Below are 26,002 nucleotides of genomic sequence, written 5' to 3'. Positions count from 1 at the left end.
TTGAAACTCGTTTTTAATTTAATTCCTGAAAATCATAACTATCAGCCAACTTAAAATTGTCATAACTTTTGTTACGTTCAAGCTATGGACAAAATAAAAAAGGGCTTGAACCCAGCTTTCATTTGGTATCAAAACCTAAAAAAGGGAACGTTTCACCATGTGTTGGGTTTTCCTAGATTTCATCACATTATTGCCTATATAGCACTACAAAAAGTTTGAAGAATGAAAATGATAAACTAGTTCAGTATCGGGAATCATGTGGGTAAAGTGCATTTAAATTAGTTTCTTAGCTTGTGCTTGTGTTGGCAAGTTGAAATGTCTGTACCACTGATCCTGGTGTATAGAAACATTTTGCTCATATAAACAAACACACAAACACTCTCACCCTAAAATTTAAACACAATCTCTGAGATCATTCATGTTCTTCACTCTCTGCAGGTTGATTGATTGTAGTATTGGAGAGGAACGCTGTGCTGCTCTGATTTCTGCTCTGAGATCAAACCCCTCACACCTGAGAGAACTGGATCTGAGCAGTAATAAACCAGGAGACTCAGGAGTGAAGCTGATCTCTGCTCTACTGGAGGATCCACACTGTAAACTAGAGAAACTATGGTGAGTGTTATTATATTATTGAACACAATAACTGTGTGAAAATATTGGCAAACAAAGTTTTAAAGGGAAAAAAAAAGTTTTAAAGGGATAGTTCACCCAAAAATGAAAATTCTGTCATCACTTCAAGTCATTTCAAAACAGTATGACTTTCTTCTGTGGAAAATAAAAGAAGATATTTTGAAAAATGTCTTTTGTCCACACAATGGAAAGCAATGGTACCAAAACTTTGGTTGCCAACAATATTCAAATATCATCTTTTTTTTCACAGAATAAAGAAGGTCATACAGGTTAGGAATGAAAGAGAAGTAAATTATGACAGTTATTATTTTTGGGTGACAATCCTTTAAGAATCAAAATGTAAATGATCAAATACAATGATTATACTGAATGTGCCCAAAACAAATGTATATTTGTATATACACTTATAGACCATTGAACAACAAAATACAAGTGTAAGCCAAAATTAATTAAATTTGCAGTGATTAATTGGCAGCAGCTTCACCTATAAATTACTGTATATTTTAGTTTTTTGCTGTATATAAAATTACAGTGTAGTATAATATTATATTAGGGATGTGACGAGATCCGATGTGTCCGATGGGAGAATGTGACAATCTTTGCAAAACATTTTGCAGCGTTTACATTAGAGCTGCACAATTAATTGTTAAAGGTCACGATCTCGATTGAAACACCCACGCGATCTTATTCCTAAATGACAGTGATTCAGCTATGTCTATTACGACTGTTTCACATCACGAGTGTCAGTGGAGCGTGAGAAGCAGGTTTTGTCGCTGGTCATGTTAATGAATCAGAGGGTTGTCATCATCATGCTTCCGATGTGAACGCTGTCATTCACTGATATGGACAGTGACAAAACACGCGCTGCTCACGCTCCACTGACACTTACAATGTGAAACAGGTGTTAAAGACATAGAAATCTGCATTCATGCTGCTACTGATCCAGAAACAGCAACACAAACAGTCTTTTTAACCACACATCATTATTTCTGTGTTACAGACATTTAGCCTCTTCAGCTCTGTGGCATATTTAGAGTTTTTTTTTTTTACTGATTTTGGCATACCTGAATTTAAAAGAGCACCGTACTCACATACATTGGAGTAAATTGATAAAAATGGTCTCATTCAGCTGTTGTTTGGCCGTGCAAGCGCACAGAAAAAGTCTAGGTTACGTACGTAACCCTCGTTCCCTGAAGGAGGGAACGGACACGTTACATATGGGAACTCGCTTGAGTGACCAATCACCTCTGAGCTTTATAGAAAAGGCCAGTGAAATTGGCGAGTGGAGTTTGCATGCAACGGCACTCCCCCGTACATACATGTATATAAGATGGCGGCGTGCATCCACTCATTCAGGTTTTTCCTGAGGAGCCGAGCCGCAGCCCGGCGTCAGCGCAGCCTAGGGTTGTGGCAGGGGATGTAACATCTCCGTTCCCTCCTTCAGGGAACGAGGGTTACGTACGTAACCTAGACGTTCCCCTTCAGTCGTTTCACTACGACGTCACATATGGGAACAGACCCATAGAAAAGGCCACAACCCTAAGGCTGCGTTACGCAAGACACCAAGCGCTGACAGGCGGACGTGTCAGAAAGTGGAGTCAATACGTAACCTTCCCAACACCCTAGAGGCCAATAGAGGGGGCCCCATAGGGATGCCAGTTGTACTGAAGCATGGGTTGGGGGCGGAGCACATGTGGTTTAGGCATGTGGAATAAAGAAATTGAATACATCTATTCTGGTTATAGATATATGAGGGAAAACACAGCCTTCTGGCTGACTGTGGAATAATACTGAGACATGTTGCCACAACCTTCTGGGTGAAGGAGACCCAGTCGGAGCACAGTCGCGGACTACTCCGCATCTAGTCCTGACTGCGGGGCATGGGGGACCCAGGGTTCGCCGGAGGGAACATACTGGGAGATGGCGCACGGATCCTGTGGGAATGGCGCAGCAAGCCGACACCTGCTGGCCTCCCGCAAATTACCTGATGTTACCTTAACACACGGGAGGACACGGGCTTGACGAGGAGATTAAAAAATCTCGCGAAGGTGTTAGGTGTCGCCCAGCCCGCAGCTCTGCAGATGTCTGCTAGCGAGGCACCGTGCGCCAGCGCATAGGAGGAGGCAACACTCCGAGTGGAGTGGGCTCGAACTCCTAGGGGGCACGGCTCCCCCTGGCTTTCATATGCCAGGGAGATGGCATCTACCACCCAGTGGGCCAACCTCTGGAGACAGCCTCCAAAACAGACAAAGAGCTGCTCGGAGCGTCTAAAGCTCCGGGTGCGGTCCACGTATATTCGTAAGGCACGAACGGGACACAGCAACGCTAAGGCCGGGTCTGCCTCCTCCGGGGGCAGAGCTTGCAGGTTCACCACCTGATCCCGAAAGGGTGTGGTGGGAACCTTGGGCACATAGCCAGGCCGGGGTCTCAGGATAACGTGAGAATCAGCCGGCCCAAACTCCAGGCACGCTTCGTTGACAGAGAAGGCTTGTAGGTCCCCTATCCTCTTGATGGAGGCGAGCGCGGTCAGGAGCGCTGTCTTAAGTGACAGGAACTTAAGCTCGACTGAAACCAGCGGCTCGAAGGGAGGTCCCCGCAGGCCCGGAAGGGCGACAGAGAGATCCCAAGAGGGTATGAGGTGCGGTCTAGGAGGGTTAACCCTTCTCGCACCTCTGAGGAACCTCACGACCAGTTGATGCTTCCCGATGGATGCCCCATCGACTGCATCGTGGTATGCAGCAATGGCAGCGACATACACTTTGAGAGTTGAAGGGGACAGCCTACGTTCCAACTTCTCCTGCAGAAAGAAAAGCACCACTGCAATCGGACATCTCTGTGGGTCCTCCCCACGGGAGGCACACCAGTCAACGAAGAGACCCCACCTCAGAGCATAGGTCTGCCTCGTAGAGGGAGCTCTAGACTGAGTGATAGTTTCTATCACGGCCTGTGGAAGGCCGGAGAGGTCTACCATGTCCCGTCCAGAAGCCACACATGCAGGTTCCATAGATCGGGACGTGGGTGCCAGATTGTGCCCATCCCCTGAGAAAGAAGGTCCTTCCTCAAGGGGAACTTCCAGGGAGGGGCTGTCGCGAGGAGCGTGAGGTCAACAAACCAGGTTCGGGTGGGCCAGTACGGCGCAACCAGCAGATCCCGGAGCACTTGACCCGGAGACGTGGAAAATTGCTCTTTCTGTGAGTGGGTGGGTACCGCCGACCCGTAGATCGACGGCGGCTGAACACACAGAAGGTCCCGGCCCTCCTCCGGGAGTGGGAGCACAGATGTTACCGTCCCCCAAAGAGCAGCTTCCACCATCTCCGGGCTGCCCGTGTCAGTGCCGCAGACCTCGTCCCCAGAAACCAATCGTCCAGCCTCGAAGGATCGGAAGGAGGCACCTTAGGGACCTCCAGCCCGATCCCCTTGGCGGCCCGGAGGAGCATAGCCGACAGTTCGGCGTCCGCCTCGGACGGGGCAGCGACCGCGGAGGGGCGCTGCTCCGCCAAAACGTCCGCCTCATCTGCTGACCGTTCCCCCTCTGATGCTGAGGTAGACATCCTCTCCTCAGGGGGAGCACCAAAAGAGACGCTCGGCCCGCTTTTAGGTGGGGGAGCGGTCTGTTTGGGCATCACCACGGAACCACGTGGTGGAGCGGAAGCCCACAGGGTTTTGCCCAGCGGAACATTCTGCATTGTCACCTGGAGATCCCCCAAGCGCCTCGCCGTAGCAGCCGTAAAGCCTTTCTGGCTCGACGAACTGCCGCGGGAAGATGACGAGGGGAGCCGTCTCGAGAACGAGAGGCAGGACCTCAACGTGGCCATGGACGTACACTCGCAATGAGCGCATGAACCATCCACAAATGCTGCCTCAGTGTGCGCTCGGCCCAGACACGTGAGACAGCGATCATGACCGTCAATGGAGGTGAGGAAACTACCGCACCCAGTAACGCACGGTCGGAAATACATACCTGGAAATGCCTCTCAATGACCGTAAGGAAATTTGCTCTTTTAGATCCCGGTTCGCCCAGGGAGGACGCGGCACAATCTGTGCGCTCAGTTGCTCGCTGGCGTGCGAGGAAGCCAGCACGTTCTCTTCAATGCAGGCAGCCGCCTTGCGGGATCTGAGCTGCAGCGGTAAGTAGACGCGCTTGTTCTCTGGAGAGAGCGTAACTCTGCAGGAGATTAGATGACGTTTTCTTGAATGAAAACAAAAAAGCAGGCTCGTCGCGGTGAGGCTCCGAAGCGAAAATCTGAATGAGATCAACTCGCCAATTTCATTGGCCTTTTCTATAAAGCTCAGAGGTGATTGGTCACTCAAGCGAGTTCCCATATGTAACGTCGTAGTGAAACGACTGAAGGGGAACTAAGCGTAGTCTCATTTTTAAGGATAACAACCTAAGAGTTGATATAAAGTTTTTGGCCGCTTCTTGCACACAAAAGTAGTAATTGGAGCAGAAATGTGACTTAATAGTTTGTTTGTTTACATAAGTAATTTCCATTGTCTTGATTCTTTTGATAACTATTTTCTGTAATTTGTTAGATCAATGAAATAATCATATTTTGGTAAATGAGAGCTTTCATTTGATGTATGACTCGTGTTTGGGAAGTTTGAGCGGTGTGAATATGAATATGAATATTATTAGGTTGTCTTCACGAGGGGGGTTTGTTTGTTTGGGCGCAGATTCAGACCTTATTATGCTATTTCTTTGAAACATAAATGCAAAAGTGATGGCATGGATAAGAAAGCTGAGGTTCCAAGCTTTCAAATTAGTTCACTGCTCCTCAACTTATTAATTTTTTACAGTAACTTTGATGCAATTTTGGACCCACCAGTGGGTCTGCAGGGGAGTGCAGAGCTTAAGAGGCTTAAATAACAGAAATACTGGGATAAAAGTTTATAGTTTGTGTATAAACACTTACTGTCTACAGTAGCGATCAAAAGCAAAGTATCTTAACACGTATGTATTGTAACGCTTATCCTCTTCCAATAGTGAAACAAGTCTTTATGAATTGAGACACTGACTCATTGAACTTCATTGAATTTTCTTTTTTATTTTGTTCAAATTAATATATATTTTTAAAAGCCTTAAGCAATGAACATTTTGTCAGAACATAGTAAATTATGTTATTTTGTTTAGTGTTTTATTTTTTTTTTCAGAATCGTGAGAGAATCGTAATCTCCAATTTATTAAAAAACAAATTGTGCTTCTCCATTTATCCAGAATTTTGAAGCTCTAGTTTACATGTTGTTTATTACTGCATATAATTAATTAAAATAGAAGTTTAATTTCATGAAGAACAAGTTGATTGCAAAATGCACCTACATTTTTTGTATTTTAATTTTGCAGTTGAATAAAAGACAATTTTTCCCTGTATTTTTATTTATTATTATTTTCTTTTCATGTCTTGTCACATCCAGTCTAAGTGTCTTGTCACCTCTCTCTGGGATAAGTGTCTCTCTCTATATCTCTATATATATAATATATATATATATATATATAGTTTGTAAAATGGCACAGCTTTTTATATATCTGAAAGTACACTCTTAACATCAGTCAGTCAAGCATTATAATATGATAATGATAGAATTGTAGTAATTTAGAATTAAAACTTGGTAACCATGTATGAATAAATATTAGTCACTTTAACTGAACTTAGGACTGATGGTGGTGCTTTTTTGGTCATTCAGTGTTTTAAAAAAATGGGGGAAAAAAACTAACAATAAAACTGATAATAATAATAATAATAATATAATTTCTACCATAATAAAAAAAGCTCTACCATTAAGAACAATATAAAACACACTAAGGATTAATGAGCTGCTGGGTTCATGAATATTAATCAGGTTGTGTGCATTTGCTTGAACTGATTCGCTGAAATCAAAACAGGGACTATAATAGGTGAGCACCAGCCAATGAGATTGTCGTTTGTGCATTAGTTCCGCCTAATACCGAAGAAACCGGCAGTTCTTAAAAGCTGCTACTACCGAAGAAACCAGCAGTTCTTAAAAGCTGCTGAAGAATTCCAAAGGAACTTTTGACAGGAAAATACAACAAAGAATATTGTTTACATGTAGCGTGTCAATTCAGCATGGTATGTAAAGATTTAGTCACATATGCAAGTGATTTACTAACAATAGAGGGTTGTTTTCCGCTGTCAGGTATAAACCTCTCACTCTTTGATCCATCTTTGAGCAATTGATGTTATGTATTTATTAGGGATGTAATGATATCAAAATCTCACGATACAATAATATCACGATATGAAGTCCACAATAGAATATTTTGGAATAAAAAAAAAAAAAAAAAAAAAGGATAAACAAACATTTGGGGAAAAAATTTAAATGATTTTGTACATTTTAAAGTTAAATTCTTCTGTCTAATGCACTTTGAGAGTTCAAAATTTAGAGCAACTCATGTTCTTAACTAAGAAAACTTAAGTCAGAAAGAAGTCAGTGAATTGACTTGTGCCTGAACTTTAAAGGGACCCAACACTCTTTTTATTTGTGGTTTACTGTCTCAGTCTAAAATATATTCACACTTATTTTAGGAGACCAAACAACGAGTATATTATAATAATAACAATTTTTTTATTATTATTGTTACTGACAGTAATAGCCATATATTGTAAAACAATTGCATTGTAAAATAAATGAAAATTATTATTTCATAGGTATATTATTTTTACTTTACACTACAGTAGGGAATTACAATACTTGTCAATACTTATTTCTACACTTCAAAGAGATATGTTGAATTTAGACTGCAGTAACGTTACCCATTTAAACCTTAAAGTTGTCAGCAATTCATACTGCACTTTTAAACTTTCATTTTGACGGAAACAGCAGTAGAGCTTTTATTTTGCTGGAAAACTCCAGCTTCAGTGAAAACAGGCTTAAAAAAACGATTTGTGTCTCACTACAAATCTAGTGAAATGCTGTAATATAAAAATTCCCAAATCCAAACCATGTATTAATATTATTATTATATGTGATATGAAACATTTTATGGAACAAACTTTTTGCATGATCTATATCATTTTAATTGGGGAAAAATAGTCTTATTCCAGATGTTGAAAGTGCATGGAGTTATTTTTATAAAAGTTTCACCCATCTTATAAAAAAGTATACTCCAGAAAGTTTAGAGTTAAAGGCAGACATAATGTATGGTTTACCCCTGAATTGTCAGATTTACTTTGAGAACGTAATATGGCTTGATTTACAGCTAGAAGTACTAATCTAAAGGAAGATTGGTTGATTATCAGACAACTGCGTAATGTGTCTACAGCTGTGATTAGAAAAGCTAAGGTTGATTACTTTCTTTTAGAAACTGCCACAATAATCTAAATACTTTAAAAACCTTTTGGAAAAATATTAAAATTCTCATTCAACAAATTAAATTTGGATTTTCCGTCATGTATTATAAAGGATTAAGCAAAAATAATAGACTGTTTAAACAAAACCTTTTGTGACCTCTGGTACACTTCATGAGTCAAATAATTCAACCCGTGATAATCATTTTAAGGTAGACCAAGTATTTGATTTTAGCGCAGTAACAGTTTCAGAGGTAAATAAGGCACTTAAATTTTTAGACAGTAAGAAACAGGCTGGTGATAAGTTGGATCCACATTTTTTAAAGTTGGCAGTAGTGTTGTCACAATACCAAAATTTTCACTTCAATACGATACCTGACTATAAAATATCACGATACTACTACTGAACCGATACTACGAAAAAAAAACAGGAAAAGTAATTGAATAATAGATGATCCAAATGGAAATCATAGTTATTTTATCTATTAAAACAAAACATTTAAATCCCTCCTTTAAAAAAATATATATAAATAAATAAAATAATAATCACATGCCAGTACTACTACACAGAATTATGGTGAACAACTACTGAGTCTACAGGTATGTAGAGATCTTTGCTACATTGGTAAGTTAGCTTAAAGGATAAAGTCAAATCTTATTTCATGATATAGTAATTTTATTTCACAACAACAATTTATATCATGACATAGTCATTTTTTGTTATTTTATCTTTGTTATTAATAATAAGAACCAGATGCAAGTAACAAACTAAAGGATTTTATCCTAAATTCAGTTTTAATTTTTGTAGACTCTATTTTAATGGTTACATAAAAAATTATAAAAAAAACATGTCTAATTATTTGAAATCATGAATCCTGCAGAATTTAACATCAATTTATTAAAAGTTTAACAAAAATTACATGGTTTTAAGGAAAACTGAAATATGTATAGTTTTATTTAAAGGGGTTAATTCAAGTTTTGTTAATTATTAATTTTATGTTTAAATTGTCTATTTTTAAAAGTTTTTATTACATTTTAATAATCAAAAGCATGTCTAATGAATTTATAAAGGATAATTTTTTTCAGAAATACTGTGTTGTGTATTTACAATTTTCTGGTAATTTTTTTTCTGGTAAATATTCCTTAAACATGGTTTTGTTAATATTTTTATTATTAGTAGCAGAGTATGTGAGCAGAGTGGAGCGACAACAACCCAGCAAACACAGAACGTTCCCCTATGGTTCCCATTTGGTTATTTTTTTGGGAACCAAATGAGAACATTCTAGGAACATTCCAGTTAGGTTAAATGTTTTTTAATAACCTGGGTAGGAACATTCACTGGGTCAAAACATTCCCTGCAGGTTATTTTTTGGTTTGTCCATATTTTACTCAAAAAGAACCTATTTAATCCATCCCTTTTTAGATTTTTAGAGTTTTATTTTTGCTGGTTGGTCATGAATTGCGTTCAAACGTAATATTTAGATTTTTTTGGTTTAATTCCTATAATCTTTTTTAATTTTAATTTATTTGGTTAAATGTGCTTTTAATCCATATCTGCATCTCTTACTGTGGTAAAGTGGGGGTGGAAGACATGATTTTGTAATAAATTGAATTAATTAGGTCCACATTTTTAATTTGTTCCATGCATTTTACAAATGGGACATGGGAGTGCTGACGAATTAACAGTGGTAGAATGAATTATGTCCTGTTCGTGGCATAGTTCTTGTGAAAAAAATCCACGGGGAGTTTTACTTTTTGTTTTCATTTTGAAAATCTTGTCATATTTGCTGTTTACCTCATGTTATGCTTTAGAGACTTTCTTTTATATATATATATATATATATATATATATATATATATGTATATATATATATAATTTTTATTTATTTATTTATGTTAATTTAGTTTGTTTGATTATGTTTTGCTAGCAGTTCTGTAATTTAATGTCAGTATATAATACAACATGTGATGTATGCCATGTCTGGTTTTATTCATTTTTGTTAATAAATATTACCCAACTAGTTTGTTATGTCCACTGTTTTACTGTTGTTGTGCTTTTTAATTAAGCATAACAATTTTTCCAGTTTAGTTTTTAAATGTATAAAGTGAAAGCATGAATAGATGTAATAAGAACAAACACTTATTATTGTTTATTTAATCCTAACAAATAAGTTCTTGTTAAAAACTAACTTTCCAAACAAAAGGATATATATCAGTATCAGTCAAAATGAGATGAAAAATATTGGCATATCTGTAAAAATCCAATATCATGCATCCCTCTTAAAAACCATAGTGCTGCTCTTTTTATTGATTTAACCAAAGCTTTTGATTCTGTAGATCATGAAATTCTGAAACAGAGACTATTAGTGTAGGTTTATCAGTAAATGCTGTTGGATGGTTTGTTAATTTTAAAACGTGGACAGTAAAACAAAGGCAAAACACCATATAACTCTGAGTCAGCATTGTAACTTTATACTGACGTGCGGCTAAACAAAGGCAGAATGCCCTAACTCAATTTGAGCGTTCCAAACAAAGTCAAAGAGGGGTAACTGGTGATATAAGGTGCTCTGCCTTGGTTTCTCCAGGGGTTTTTGAAGTTTCGGTTAAGACAATTCATTATTTTCTCGGAAAAACAACTAAATTGATTCAAGATACTTATACACATGATAAAGGATGCCTTGAATGTCCCAAAAATATCAATAACTCATTTTTGACCAAAATCGAAGTTAAGGTCTTTTGCCTTTGCAGGGCAGTATAGAGATGTTCACTTCTATAAATAAATATGGGCGTACCACAGGGATCGGTCCTTGCAGCGTTCACCCACCGAAAGACTGACTATTTCCTAACAAACAAACACTTGAATGAAGACACGAGGACAAAACACAAGATGCGGCTAATGTTTGTGTGTGCGATGATCGGGTATTATATATATATATATAAAATCTAATAAATATATTGTAATATTCACAAACTTTCAAAGTTCTTACAGCTTTTTTATTCACAGAGTCTCGAATAGTGTCAATACAAATACATATTTCATTCAACAAAACCATTTTTTTTTAATTATTATTATTATTAGTAAATATACACTTATGAATGTGAAATTTGGTCAATAGAATAAATACATTAATTAAGTAAAAGTACTGTTCCTCTTGGTCAGGATAGTCAGTAAAGCCAAAGAGTACATTTTCCCATAAGAGTAAACAAGGTCTTAAACACTGAATATTTTCACAAATAAATTTTTGAACCTTACACCATAGTGTAACTGTATGTACTGTGCCAAAATAAGTGCAAGGCAGTTTCCTCATACTCATTACAAAAACAATGCAATGTACATTTATTCCTTTTTTAAATGTTTGTAAATAATGATTTGCTGGATAAAATCTGTGAATGAGCTTATAAGAAACTTCTTTAATCTTATTTCTTAGATGATATTTTTGTGGTAACAGCCATACTTTTCTCCAGCAAATCAATTTTCCATTCATTAAAGAGACCAAATGAGACAAAACATACGGCACAGTAACAGTTTCTCTTTTGAAAAGAGTATGAATAGCTTTATTATTATTCTTGAGGTTTGATGAAAAACAGATTTTACCAACATAAGATTTAGTAACATCAAAGGACACTGAATCAGGAGAATGGTCTTTATCAATACCTCTAAATGGCATATGAGTACCTGAAGGGACTGAACCAAAACAATTGCAAATTCTTTTTGAGTAACTGCTGTTTTATAATAAGAAAAGAACTCATAAGAAAAAACTGTTCCTCCTTTATTATATAGCTGACTAACCAATTTAATATTGTTGTCAAACCCGTTCTTAAAAAAAAAAGAAAGAGATTTGTGTTTGTAAAGAATGTTTCTTTTATTCCAGATGAAATAGTGATGTGGAGAAAAAAATATGCTTATATATTAATGACCAAGATAGGAGCACTTGTTTGTGGAAGACAGATAACTTAGCTGGAATTCTATCTATATTATAATTACACATCAAAACAAAACTAAGACCACCAATATTTGAAAATACATATTGAGGAATAAAATTCCAGACAGTACTGTGGCTTTTTAAGTGATGCTTAATCCAATAAATCTTAAATGTATGGTTCATAGTGGTGAAATCTAAGAAATTAAGGCCACCATTCTCATATGTATTTCATAATTACAGTCTTTTTAACATAGTGTGTTCGATTTTTCCATAGGAAATCAAAAAGCATTTTATCAATATTTTTACTAATAGAGTTAGTAAGGAGAACTCTCTCCTTTAGAGACAGATCTCTTTAAAGCCAAAATTTTGATTTTTTTTTTTTTTTTTATCAATTATGGGGTTAAAATTCAGAGAACATCTTTTCAGCTGGTCTTTAACAATAATGATACTTAAGTATTTAACACTATCTTTAATGGGAATATTACTAATACTTGTTAAATCACCATCTTTAACAGTCATAAGTTCAAACTTACTAATTTTAAGATAGAGACCAGAAGCACTAGAAAACTCATTAATAACATTAACCGCAACTGGAATTTGGTCACTATTGTTCAAAAAAAGGGTCATATCATCGGCTAACTGACTTATAAATTCTCTACTTGCAATTGACTTTTTTTTTTTTTTTTTTAACATGCACAGATAATAATTGGGTTACAAGCAGGAAAAGATACGGGGAGATAGGACAACTGTCACAGACTCACACACACACACACACAAGGCAGGATGAGACGAGAGGTGAGTAACAATTCAATCCAGTCGTTTATTAAAACGATCGTCAAAGTTAGACAAAACGTAAAAATGAACATTAGAGTCTTAACTGCGTGAGTCGAATCAAAGTCCAAGTATGAGCCACGCCACAAGTTCAGGAAGCACAGAGAAATTCCACAAAGGCTTAGCGAACTGGCAGAGAGACACAGCATGTGAACGATAGACCAGACAATTAGTAAATGCAAGCGAGTCCATTATATAGGGCGTGGCTCAACAAGGTGCAGGTGCAGGCAATCAGAATTCAGGTGATGCTGAACGAGTGGGTGGCGCTTGAGGAGGTGTGTCAGATGGTGGTGGCTGTGGTGAATGCCTGACACCACCCCCTCCCCCCCCCCCACCCCCTCCACTGGCGGCTCCCGACACCAGAACACGACGCAGAGGGCGACCTCGACCACGAGGGGCAGAATGATCCAGGTGTTCTTGATGCAAGTCCAGTAGTAGTGAAGGATCCAAGATCATCACAAGCTACCCAAGACTGTTCCTCAGGTCCATACCCCTCCCAGTCGACCAGGTATTCGAGGTGGCCCCCTTGACGCCGTGAGTCCAAGATCACGTGGACCGTGTAGATGGATGGTGTGTCCAGGACTTCTGGAGGAGGGGGTTCCGCTTCAGCTCCCGGGTGTTCTGTGGCAGAGGGATGAAAGGGTTTTATTAATGAGACGTGGAAAGTGGGGTGTCTGCGGTACCTGGGAGGGATCTGAAGCTGGACGGTGACATCGTTGATCCGCCTCAGGATCGTGAACGGACCAATGTAGCGGGGACTCAGCTTGCGACAGGGAAGGCAAAGTCGGAGGTCCCGTGCTAATTGGTTGCTAATTGGGAGCAGGTCTTCTTCGGATGTCGGCGAAGTGCTTGTGTTGTCGCACAGCCCGCTGCAGATGGTGGTGAGCTGAGTCCCACACTCTCTCGCTCTCCCGAAACCAGTGGTCCACAGCTGGAACGTTGGAGGGTTCCTCCGTCCAGGGGAACAGCGGTTGCTTGGTAACTGAGTACGCACTGGAAAGGTGTCATGCCGGTGGTATCTTGGCGGAGAGAGTTCTGTGCGTACTCAGCCCACAGGAGGAACCGGTTCCAGCTGTGCTGATCTCCATAGCAGTATGACCGGAGGTAACGTCCGAGCTCCTGGATCTTCCTCTCTGTCTGGCCATTGGTCTGTGGGTGATAACCGGAAGAGAGGTTAACGGAAACACCAAGAAACTTGAAGAAAGCTTTCCATACGTGAGAGATGAATTGAGGTCCCCGGTCCGACACGATCTCCTCAGGCAGGCCGAAGTGCCGGAACAGGTGCTGGAATAGAAGTTCAGCCGTCTCCATAGCTGTAGGCAGACCCTTTAGAGGAATAAATTTGCACATCTTAGAGAAGCGATCCACTGCCACCAGAATGCATGTGTTACCTTCGGCCGCCGGGAGATCGGTCACGAAGTCAACTCCTAGGTGGGACCGGGGCCTCTGAGGGATAGGTAGGGGTACCAGTTTGCCTGTGGGTAATTGTCGGGGTGAGGTAGACATAGCACAGACAGAGCAGCCCTGGACATACCTGATGGTATCCCGGCGCATACTGGGCCACCAGTAACGGGATTGGAGGAGTGAGAGGGTTTGTTGACTGCCGGGGTGTCCAGAGCCCAGAGACTGGTGAGCGGTACCCAGAAGGCCTAGACGTAGATGTTAAACTGTAGTTCTGGATGAAGTGATGGTAGAAGTTAGTGAATCCCAAGAAGCGTTGCAGTTCCTTGATGGTTGTGGGTAGTGTCCAGTCCAGGATTGCTGTCACTTTCCCCTGGTCCATCTGCACGCCCTCGGCTGAGATGACGTAACCCAGGAATTGTACTGATGGATGGTGGAACTCACATTTCTCCAACTTGAGATACAGACGCTGTTCACAAAGCTTGTGGAGGACCTGCTGGACCTGCTGGCGATGTTCGGCCATGTTCCGGGAGTAGATAAAAATGTCGTCAATGTAGACAATCACGAACCGATGGAGGAACTCCCGGAACACCTCGTTCATGAACGTTTGGAAGACGGAAGGACTGATGGATAATCCGTAGGGCATGACCCGGTACTCGTAATGGCCGGTGGGCGTCACGAACGCCGTCTTCCACTCGTCTCCCACACGAACGAGGTTGTATGCACTCCACAGGTCCAGCTTCGTGAAGACTTGGGTTCCACGAAGCTCTTCGAGGGCGGCAGGAACCAGAGGGAGCGGGTATGGTTGTTGGATAATCTGTGAGTTGAGTTGCCGGTAGTCAATACAGGGACGCAGACCTCCATCCTTCTTGCCTACGAAGAAGAAGCTGGAAGCGGCCGGTGAGGTGGATGGTTGGATGAATCCTTGCTGTAAGGCCTCCTTGATGTACTCCTCCATCGCCTGGCACTCTGGGATGGACAGAGGGTAAACTCGCCCCTTGGGGAGCTGGGACCCCGGCAGCAGGTCGATGGCGCAATCCCATGGCCGATGTGGTGGTAGAAGGGTGGCTGCTTGCTTGCTGAATACATCCTGGAACGCCATGTACTCAGCTGGGATCTTGGGGGTGGAAACTGGAGCTGGGCTCTCAATTTGAGTCCATGAGAGGAACACGGGTGCGACGACAGAGGTGGGTAGGTTGACCAGGCAGTTAGTGTGGCAGTGTTCACTCCACCGGATGATGTCACATGGATCCCAGCTGAGTTCCAGGTGGTGTAACTGGAGCCAAGGACGTCCCAGGATGACGCTGACGGTGGAGCCCTCCAGTACCAGAAACCTTAACTCCTCAGTGTGAAACAATCCAACTTGCAGTGTGATGACTGGTGATGAATACTTGATTTTCCCACGCCCCAGTGGCTTTCCCTGTATCGTCTTGACTGCGAGGGTATGTTTATGCTGACAACGTTGCAACTGAAGCTTTTCTAGACAGGCTTGCGAGATGAAGTTTCCAGATGATCCCGAGTCTACCAGGGCAGAAACACAAAGTGACATTTTAGAAGTATGCAAAGTTACAGGTATTAGAGTTAATGAAGCAGTCTCCACTTCAGTCGAAAGGGTACTCACCACGGGGTGTGGGGGTTGTATGGGACAGATGCGCAGTAGGTGACCGGAATGTCCACAGTACAAACATAATCCGTTCATGATTCGCCGATTTCTTTTGGTTCGTGTGAGGCGAGATGAATCCACTTGCATGGGTTCTGGTACTGGGGTGCAAGCAACCACCGAGGTCGGCTATTGTGGGCTGGCAGGCGGCTAGACGTTGTGATACGCGTGTGGTCCTCTGTAGAAATGCCTCTAACCCAATGCTGTCATCGTATAACGCCATCGCAGTGCGAATCTGTGGGTTGAGGCCTTGTCTGTAGGCGCCGAGCAGCGCGGTCTCGTTCCATCCGCTAGCCGCCGCCAGCGTGCGAAAAATGGAGGGTGTACTCGTGGATGGTGGAGTTTCCTTGTTGTAACCGGAAGAGCAGATCCGATGTGGAGAGTTGACCTGCGGTTGTTGAAAATACTTCGGAGAAATGACTGGTAAATTGTTCATAGGAGTGAATTATAGGATTGTCGGAATTCCTGCGGGCACTTAAGTGCAAAGCATCTCGCTCTTAGTTTCAATTCGAGGCATTTGCATAGATATAGACTTTGGGCTTCAGTCAGGAGGCGGGCCCAGCTGTTATCACTCCAATTCCATTCGCTTGTGTATATATTCATTATCTGTGAGCTGACGCGGAAGCGTCAGCGGAAGCGTTCAGCCGCCGTGTTCAGCCTCCTCATGTGAAGTCCGACGAGGGTAAAGACCTGCGACTTTTTCCTGCGCGACTTTAACTGAGCAACGAAACCGACAACGCACTTAGGTACTCCTCTTACTTTCCCTTCATTCACTCCCTGCTTGCACCCTCTTTCCACCTCTGTCATGTGCTTTCAATACATTCCGGTTATCTCCACACAACGCTCTAACATCACACGCAGACGCCAACGCAATCTCACTAACCTTCGCCCTATCGTCACTTCCTCCACTGAAACTTCCTCGTTTACTGTCGGCCTCTGGAATTGCCAGTCAGCTGTTAACAAAGCAGATTTCATTTCCGCTTTTTCCACACATTCGACACTTAGTATCCTGGGCTTGACTGAGACCTGGATTCGTCCAGAAGACTGCTGCTCCCTTCGTCCAACCCCTGCTGCTCTGTCCAATAACTTCTCATTCTCTCACACCCCTCGTCACACTGGGAGGGGTGGGGGTACTGGAATACACCTTATTACTACAAGCACTCACAAATCGGGCAACCACCTAGACCTAATTTACACACGCAATTGCATTGCAGACAACAGTTTGGTTAAACCCCTACACATCTCTGACCATTTCTTCATTACATGCAACTTACATATTACTGCCAGTACACCTCCAACCCCTCTACCTGTTACTTTCAGATGAAACCTACGCTCCCTTTCACCCTCCCATCTTTCCTCTGTAGTGTCCTCCTCTCTTCCCTCTACAACCCTTTTCTCATCTCTAGAGGTTAATGCAGCTACTGCCACCTTATGCTCTACTTTAACTTCTTGCCTAGACGCTATATGTCCTCTCTCTTCCAGGCCAGCACGGGCCACCCCTCCTAACCCTTGGCTATCCGATGTTCTCCAAACTTCGGGCAGCAGAGAGAAAATGGCACAAATCTAAAGATCCATCTGACTTGAGTATGTATCAGTCTTTGCTTTCATCCTTCTCTGCTCAAGTCCATACTGCCAAATCCTCATACTTCCACAACAAGATCAACAATGCTCCAACAATGCTCCAGTAACACGTTACCTCTTCAAAACATTCAATTCGCTCCTCTGCCCTCCCGCACCACCTCCCACCACTTCTATAACAGCTGACGATTTCGCCACATTCTTTACTGACAAAACTATCAGCAGCCAGTTCTCGGCTCCACACGTACAGGAACTAATACAGACAACATCCACAGCTAACACCCCACTCTTCTCCTTCTGTCCCCTCTCTGAGGCAGAAGTATCCACACTTCTCCTCTCCAGCCATCCTACAACATGCCCACTAGACCCTATCCCCTCCCACCTTCTCCAAGCAATCTCTCCTACACTCTTACCAGCACTTACACACATCATCAACACATCTCTCCTCACAGGCACTTTCCCCACTGCATTCAAGCAGGCTCGGGTAACCCCACTGCTAAAAAAACCTACATTAAACACTTCACTTATAGATAACTATAGACCGATCTCTCTCTTTCCATTCATAGCAAAAACACTTGAACGAGTCGTTTTTAACCAGGTATCACTGTTTCTCGCACAGAACAGTTCATTGGATGCTAACCAGTCAGGGTTCAGGAGTGGCCACTCAACTGAAACTGCACTACTGTCAGTCACTGAAGCCTTGCGGATTGCAAAAGCTGACTCCAGATCATCAGTACTCATTTTGCTGCATCTTTCTGCTGCTTTTGACACAGTCAATCATCAGATCCTCCTGTCCACCCTCTCATCACTGGGTATCACAGGGATTCCTCTTCGCTGGTTTGAATCCTATCTCACAGGTAGGTCTTTCAGGGTGGCCTGGGGAGGGGAGGTATCCAAAGCACATCATCTGGCCACTGGGGTTCCTCAGGGATCAGTTCTTGGACCCCTCCTCTTCTCCATTTACACTACATCACTGGGGCCCATCATACAGGCACATGGCTTGTCTTACCATGTATCTCTCTTGCTATGCTGATGACACGCAGCTCTATCTTTCATTTCAACCAGATGATCCAACAGTAGCTGCACGGATCTCAGGCTGCTTGGTGGACATCTCGGAGTGGATGAAAGAACATCACCTACAGCTCAACTTGGCAAAGACTGAGCTCCTTATTTTCCCTGCCACTCTAACTCTACAGCATGATTTCACCATCAATTTAGGTACTTTAACAATTACCTCATCAAGTTCTGCCAGAAATCTTGGTGTTATCTTTGATGACCAGCTGACTTTTAAAGACCACATTGCTAAAACTGCTCGATCTTGCAGGTTTGCCCTACACAACATTAGAAAGATCAGGCCCTTTCTAACTGAGCAGGCCACACAACTTCTTGTCCAGGCCCTGGTCATCTCCAGGCTGGACTACTGCAATGCTCTTCTAGCCGGTCTTCCCTCATGCACAATTAAACGTCTACAAATGATTCAGAATGCAGCAGCACGACTGGTCTTCAACGAGCCCAAAAGGGCCCATGTCACACCTCTCTTTATCACCCTGCACTGGCTCCCAATTGCAGCTCGCATCAAATTCAAGACACTGATGCTTGCATATAGAACAATCGCAGGCTCGGTACCCGCCTACCTCCACTCACTGCTACCAATCTACACTCCCTCCAGAACTCTGAGATCCGCCAGTGAGCGACGCCTCATTGTACCATCACATAGAGGCACTTTCCAAAACATTCTCTTACACCGTTCCTGGCTGGTGGAATGATCTTCCCACCGCTATCCGGAATGCCAACTCCCTAACAACTTTCAAGTGACTGCTGAAAACCCATCTCTTTCAACACTACTTGACTTGACAAAAAAAAATAATCTTTTTCTACTGTTTTCCCTTTCTAGCTTGTACTTATTTGAACAATGCCTGTTATATGGTAATTTGAGCACTTCGTAGGTCGTTTTGCCTCTTTAGGACAATTCGCTTGATGTATTCCCCACCTGTAAGTCGCTTTGGATAAAAGCGTCTGCTAAATGAATAAATGTAAATGTAAATGTAAATGTAGATAGCTTTTGCCCATTGAAGAGCCTTACCCGTGAATAGGGACGTGAGGAAGGCGACCTTAGCATTTTCTGACAGGAATTGTTGTGGTTGCATCCGTATGAACAGGTTAACTTCTAGAAGGAAACCGCTACACTCAGCCGCCTCGCCCGCGAACATGGCGGGCATGGCCATGGGAGATCCCGAGGTGGATAGCGGCGCAGATGTTGTTTGAAACGCCGCTGTGAGTGCATTCACCAATTCAGCGAGGGGATTAGCTGTGGCTGGAGTTTCGGTGCTCATAGTCGTCTGTTTCGGTCTGGTCTTCTGTCACAGACTCACACACACACACACACACAAGGCAGGATGAGACGAGAGGTGAGTAACAATTCAATCCAGTCGTTTATTAAAACGATTGTCAAAGTTAGACAAAACATAAAGATGAACATTAGAGTCTTAACTGCAGTGTGTGAGTCAAATCAAAGTCCAAGTATGAGCCACGCCACAAGTTCAGGAAGCACAGAGGAATTCCACAAAGGCTTAGCGAACCGGGAGAGAGACACAGCATGTGAACGGTAGACCAGACAATGAGTAAATGCAAGGGAGTCCATTATATAGGGCGTGGCTCAACAAGGTGCAGGTGCAGGCAATCAGAATTCGGGTGATGCTGAATGAGTGGGTGGCGCTTGAGGAGGTGTGTCAGATGGTGGTGGCTGTGGTGAATGCCTGACAACAACCCTGTCTAATGCCTCTTTTTAAATCAAATCTAGAGGTAGTTCCATGTTTGAGTTTGATTGAGCAATTAGCATTATTATACAGCGTTTCAACTGCTGCACAAAAGAACTCACCAAACCCAAAAACCTTTAAAGAAGAAAATAAAAAAATTATGTTCCACAGTGTCAAAAGCTTGATGAAAATCTAAGAATAAAATAAAACTATTTTCATCAGTTAAATATGAATGATCTAGTATATCTAAAACCAACCTTATATTTTTCGAAATCTATAATATATTTTAATACGTTCTTAGTTATTTTAGCAGATATAGAAGAAATTAATTTATAATCATTATTCAAAAGACTAATTGGCCGCCAATTATCAGTAATGGTCAAATCTTTTTTTAGGTTTAGGAATAAGAGTAATTAAACCCTGAGTCATGGTAGATGGGAGGTTGGACTTTGACAAACTTTCAGAAAAAAACTAAAAGATGAAAAGGGGCTAGTTGCTCAGCAAATAACTTATAAAATTCTGAGGTTAGACTTTTCGTTCCGGGAGACTTATTATTTTTTTAAGTTATGAACTGAATTAGTTATTTCTTTTAAACTAATAGGTTGGTCACACATAGCTTTTTCTAAAAAATCTATTTTTTTCTGAATTTAAGAAATCATTTAGGATTATGGCTTTAGCGTCATATTGTGACACATTTTCCCCCCGGTTTCACAGACATGCCTTAAGTCTAGTCCTAGACTAAAATGTAAGTCTGAGCTGTTTCAACTGAAAGAAACTTGCACTGACTGATCTAAAAATATATGAGTGCCTTTGTTTTGTCTCAAGAGGCACACCAGTAATGTTTTTTTCTAAGCATGCTTATAAAAATTACTTAAATGTCCTAATTGAACTATAGCCTAATCCTGGCTTAGTCTAAGCCCTGTCTGTGAAACCGGGCCATAGTGTACGGTAAAAGGTTGAGCAATACTCTGAAATCTTTGATATTTTATCATTAATTTTTAACTTAACCTTTATTGAGAAATATGACTTTTTAGTAGCAAGTTACATGGAACTTTCTTTGGTTGCATACGATCTAGCATATTATCTGGAGCAATGTTAAAGTCTCCTCCCATACAAATTATACCAGATGGATATTTGTTTAGCCAAAAGACAATTTTGTTTTCAATCACCTCAAACGGAGTCCTGTTTTCATTTGAAGAATTGTAACCATACATGTTGTTAAAAAAAAAAGAAAATATTACTAGTGTAAAGAACCAAAAAAATAAAATGCCCACAAGGGACACAGTAATGATGTAGGACATCATCAGCTAACTTGTTTGGTGTTAAAACACCTGCCAAATGTTCAGATCCATGAGAAAACCATGCATCACCTCCCCACTGTGATCTCCAGAAGTTACAGTCATTAACAGTTGAGTGAGACTCTTGAAAGAAACAAAAATCAGTATTGTATTTCTTCCCAAAAAGAAAAAGAGCTTTACGCTTCACAGAATTTCTCAGACCCCTGACATTTAGACAGATAACAGAAATAGAAATAATGAACAAGTTAATGAACAAAAAAGTTACAGTAAGTGCAAAAACAGCACAACAAGTAGTGAGTTTAAACCTGAGAAATGTAGCTCAGCTGAACATACTGAGAAAAATTCCTACCGTCAAGACATGACAACTGGTTGCCCAAAAAAATACATTAACAAAAACACGAGCCGTAACAATGCCAGAGCATCATCAGTAGATGTGATCGTAGTTGATAATCGAAAACTTAAATGAAGTTCGTAAAGTTTGTAGACGATAACCTGGTCCATAAAAGGGAGCTATGTTCAAAAAAGAAAGTCTGAGTCTTCTTTTTTTTTTTCAGCATACGCAGGCAAACGTATTGCAATACCATTAACCCTTTCACGCGTACGATCACACCAGTGTGATCATTCTTGGCTGGTCCCTGGAGCGTACGATCACACCGGTGTGATTCGAACGTTCAGCGCGTCACGTGATCAACTGCTGAATTCAAATCTGCTTTGGCGCTTTGAGCCAGATCAGACGCACTGAGCGCTTATCATATTATCGCAACTATTCCGTGTTTTCAACCATATAATGCTTATTTTAGGTTCCAGACATTTACATACACATACATCCTAGTAAAACGATGCATTTATAGTTAGCAAACTACACGCCGATGTCTATGGAAGCGGCAATAATGAGCCTTACAAATGTTATCTGACGACATGATTTATTTATATCATATACACATTGTGTAGGTAACTATAATGTTTACTCTGCTCTTCTCCAAGCTCACCAGAGACTTACTTTAATATTTTTGGGAGGAGAGGATGAATTTGCGTTTTGTAAATCCCACAGCTCGGATTCAGCGCGAACTAAAATGGCGGCGCCCATCACTCAGCATAGATCAACTAATACGCTCATTATAAAAGTGTTTAAACCTCCAAATACATTCACGTGCACATATTTCAGAATCGGAATATCAGATATTTCATAATACAGTGAGCACGTTCGTGAATATTAATAATACAAAGGGAAAAACCATATAAAAGTGATACATGTGTCATACAGCGCTATTGTGGCTGCGCTGTGTCACGACGCGTCGCCATGGAAACAATAAAGCTATACGTTCTAAATAACGGTCGCCTAAAAAAAACTCACTCTGGGGGCTCAGCTAGAATATTTTAAACTCACGTGTGAAAGGGTTAATGAAGGTGCGTGTGCCCACGTAGTATGCAGCTTTTCCAGCTGCGTGTGCTTCTTTTGCTATTGGCCACAGCTTCTTTCATTTTTCTCTGTCCAGTGGAGTAAGGTCTTCCATGAACCGCAACCTATTGTCTTTCAAATAAGCAGAAGACTTCGCTGCCTTCCACACAGCATCCCTGACAATGTGCGATGTAAACTGTACTATGACAGCGCGAGGGACAGACTTGCTGCCAATTTGATTCTGCTTTTTCCCCAATCTGTGAACTGAGTCTATAGCAAAGGAGAATTTGCCCTTGCCGTCAGGATATGTTTGCTCACATATGCGGATGACTTCATCCCTGATGTTCTCCTTTTCTGGTACTCCTCTCAGCCGAAGGTTCCAGCGCCTCGAGTATCTCTCCAGGTCAGCTAAATGAGTTTCACACGTCTCAATTCGCTGCTCCCTGAGAAGTTAGGTGGTCAACTTTCACATCTTTGACTTCAGCAGAGACAAAGTCCACAGTCTTTTTCAAGCCCTCAATTTTCATAGCGTTAGAACGTACCAACTTTCAAGAGAATCAGAGCATTCGTTGATCAGTAATGAAATAGATGATAACATCGCGACCACATCTTCCAAGGTTCCCATTTTCCCTTTCTTAGAGGCAGGCTTAGCTGGAGTGTCGGGAAGATGAGTTGAGCAAAGAGCATCCAGGGTATTACCAAAACCGGGATCAGGAACAGCAGAAAGTGCGTAGTCGTTCTTTTCATTTTTCAACACTTTTTATTTATGCCACAATTACATCCTTAATAAAGCACACAACGGATGTGCAAGGTAGCCAGTTGAAAGCAGACAGTTTACGCAAGTTATATTATTTTTTGTCAGCAGAGCTACTAAAAGTTATCTTAACATGCCACCATCTTGGAGCCGTCCCCAGAAAGTGTCTGACTTGACAGCTCCGTTTTTAACTCTGCCTCCAACTCCTCTCGGCTAATCTCGTTGATTGCCGTCTGTAGCCGTGCTTCAAGTCGAACACACCTATTGAAGCACTGTATCGGAGCTTGATTCGTTTTGAGAAAAACACATGATCTTTGACATTCGAAGCTTCAATAATCTGAAAACCATGTGACTGCTTCAGTATCTGGTTCAAACTAAAGTGAACCTCAGTGCTGTTTCCTTTATGTTGTATAACATTTTAATGTGTTAGCACTGTTTATTTATCTATTTTTTTATAATAATTTATATACTGAGGTCAAAAGTTAACTAAAATTAATTATCTTATTAATTGTGATATTTTGATGGAGCCTTTCGTCAAAACCAGCACTGTAGTGTTTTTGTTATTTTTTATACATAACAGCTACAGTTACTGCTAGAATCTAGAAATGCTTCTGTCATTACAGCACACCAGTATTAGAGTACAATCAGGCTGAAGACACGAGTCGCCTCTGAGGTTTCAGCTAAATGAATATTGAATGCCACTTCCAAAGGGAAAATAAAGAAATATATGAGGTGGCAACGATGGCCTCACCAGTATGGGGCAAAATGTCCAAAAAATTAATACAAATATTTCAACTAAAGTAATATGTTTTGTATTGATTCTGATTCTGATAATTTACTTTTATTAACTGAGTACATTGCAAAATGTATTTATTTAAATATAAAATACAGGTATGTTTTATTATAAAGAAAAAGATTGTGAATGATTCTTACACTGCTTGAAGGTCCCATAATAACTTAATATGGCTTTACAGTATCTCAATTAAAGGATTGTTTGTGTCTTGTCAGTGATATCTTATTTTTAAATATAATTTGTAATTAAAATTATGGTGATTATCTCTTCTTTTTTTTCCCAAATACCACCTTTTTATATTCTTCAGTTACTGAAAATCTGTTGATTTAATTACATTGAATAAAAAAATAAAAAATAACAAGACGTTTGTTTCAAAACAGAAACCTGTAATTTTAACGATTCTCATTTGCTACATAAGTCTGTAATTATTTCAGATGTGCCTTTTACATAGATCTTTAGCCCCATTGTAAACTACCACACACAAGTCACAAAATATAAATTATTGTGAGATGGCGGAGCGCAAGAGTACAACACAGTCTGAAGGAGCTGCTCACTTAATGATCACTAAACGTTGGTCTGTTTGTGTAATGATGCAGTATAGCGCTGCTGACGGACAGCTGTTTTTAAACCTGTAAAGTGAAAGTGAAAGCCGTCTCAATTTAAACTCATTTTTCTCAAAATTATATTCCTGAAAATCAGCCAGCTTAAAATAGTCATAACTTTTGTTACATTCAAGCTATGGACAAAATAAAAAGGGCTTGAACCCAGCTTTCATATGGAATTAAAACCTAAAAAAGGTAAAATTTCACCATGTGTTGGGTTTTCCTAGATTTCATCACATTATTGCCTATATAGCACTAGAAAAGGTTTGAAGAATGAAAATTATAAACTAGTTCAGTATCAGGAATCATGTGGGTAGAGTGCATTTAAATTAGTTTCTCAGCTTGTGCTTGTGTTGGCAAGTTGAAATGTCTATACCACTGATCCTGATGTATAGAAACATTTTTTGCTCATATAAACAAACACACAAACACACTCTCACCCTAAAATTTAAACACAATCTCTGAGATCATTCATGTTCTTCACTTTCTGCAGGTTGATTAACTGCAGTATTGGAGAGGAAGGCTGTGCTGCTCTGATTTCAGCTCTGAGATTAAACCCCTCACACCTGAGAGAACTGGATCTGAGCCGTAACAAACCAGGAGACTCAGGAGTGAATCTGATCTCTGCTCTACTGGAGGATCCACACTGTAAACTAGAGAAACTATGGTGAGTGTTATTATATTATTGAACACAATAACTGTGTAAAAATGTTGGCAAACAAAGTTTTAAAAGGATAAAAAAAGGGTTAAAACCAGTTCACCCAAAAATGAAAAGTTAAATTCTTCTATCTAATGCACTTTTAGAGTCCAAAATTTAGAACAACTCATGTTCTTAACTAAGAAAACTTAAGTCAGAAAGAAGTCAGTGAATTGACTTGTACCTGAATTTTAAAGGGGACACAACACTCTTTTTATTTGTGGTTTACTGTATCAGTCTAAAATACATTCACACTTTTATTTTTAGGAGGCCAAACAAATTAGTATATTATAATACTAATTTATTATTATTATTATTATTATTATTATTATTATTATTATTATTACTATTCCTATGACAGTAATAGCCATACATT

General features: G+C 40.7%; 1 protein-coding gene across 1 annotated transcript; it reads left to right on the top strand.

Annotated features, from left to right (window-relative positions):
* Positions 1-397: 397 nt before the first annotated feature.
* Positions 398-25,641, top strand: LOC127161395 (ribonuclease inhibitor-like). The gene is made up of 2 exons (XM_051104161.1): positions 398-612; positions 25,423-25,641. The coding sequence occupies exons 1-2, from the start codon at positions 419-421 to the stop codon at positions 25,598-25,600; spliced, it is 372 nt and encodes a 123-aa protein (XP_050960118.1). The 5' UTR covers positions 398-418; the 3' UTR covers positions 25,601-25,641.
* Positions 25,642-26,002: the final 361 nt, after the last annotated feature.

The sequence above is a fragment of the Labeo rohita genome, unplaced genomic scaffold (assembly GCF_022985175.1).
Source record: "Labeo rohita strain BAU-BD-2019 unplaced genomic scaffold, IGBB_LRoh.1.0 scaffold_635, whole genome shotgun sequence".
Lineage (NCBI taxonomy): Eukaryota > Metazoa > Chordata > Actinopteri > Cypriniformes > Cyprinidae > Labeo > Labeo rohita.
Note: the sequence above shows the minus strand (reverse complement) of the source record. Positions and strands in the feature narration are given on the sequence as shown.

What these genes read in the sequence shown, in the direction of transcription:
- LOC127161395 (XM_051104161.1), top strand. Translation starts at nt 419, where the DNA reads ATGTTCTTCACTCTCTGCAGGTTGATTGATTGTAGTATTGGAGAGGAA. An exon ending in TGTAAACTAGAGAAACTATG is followed by an intron (nt 613 to 25,422) that starts GTGAGTGTTATT and finishes CACTTTCTGCAG; the next exon opens with GTTGATTAACTGCAGTATTG.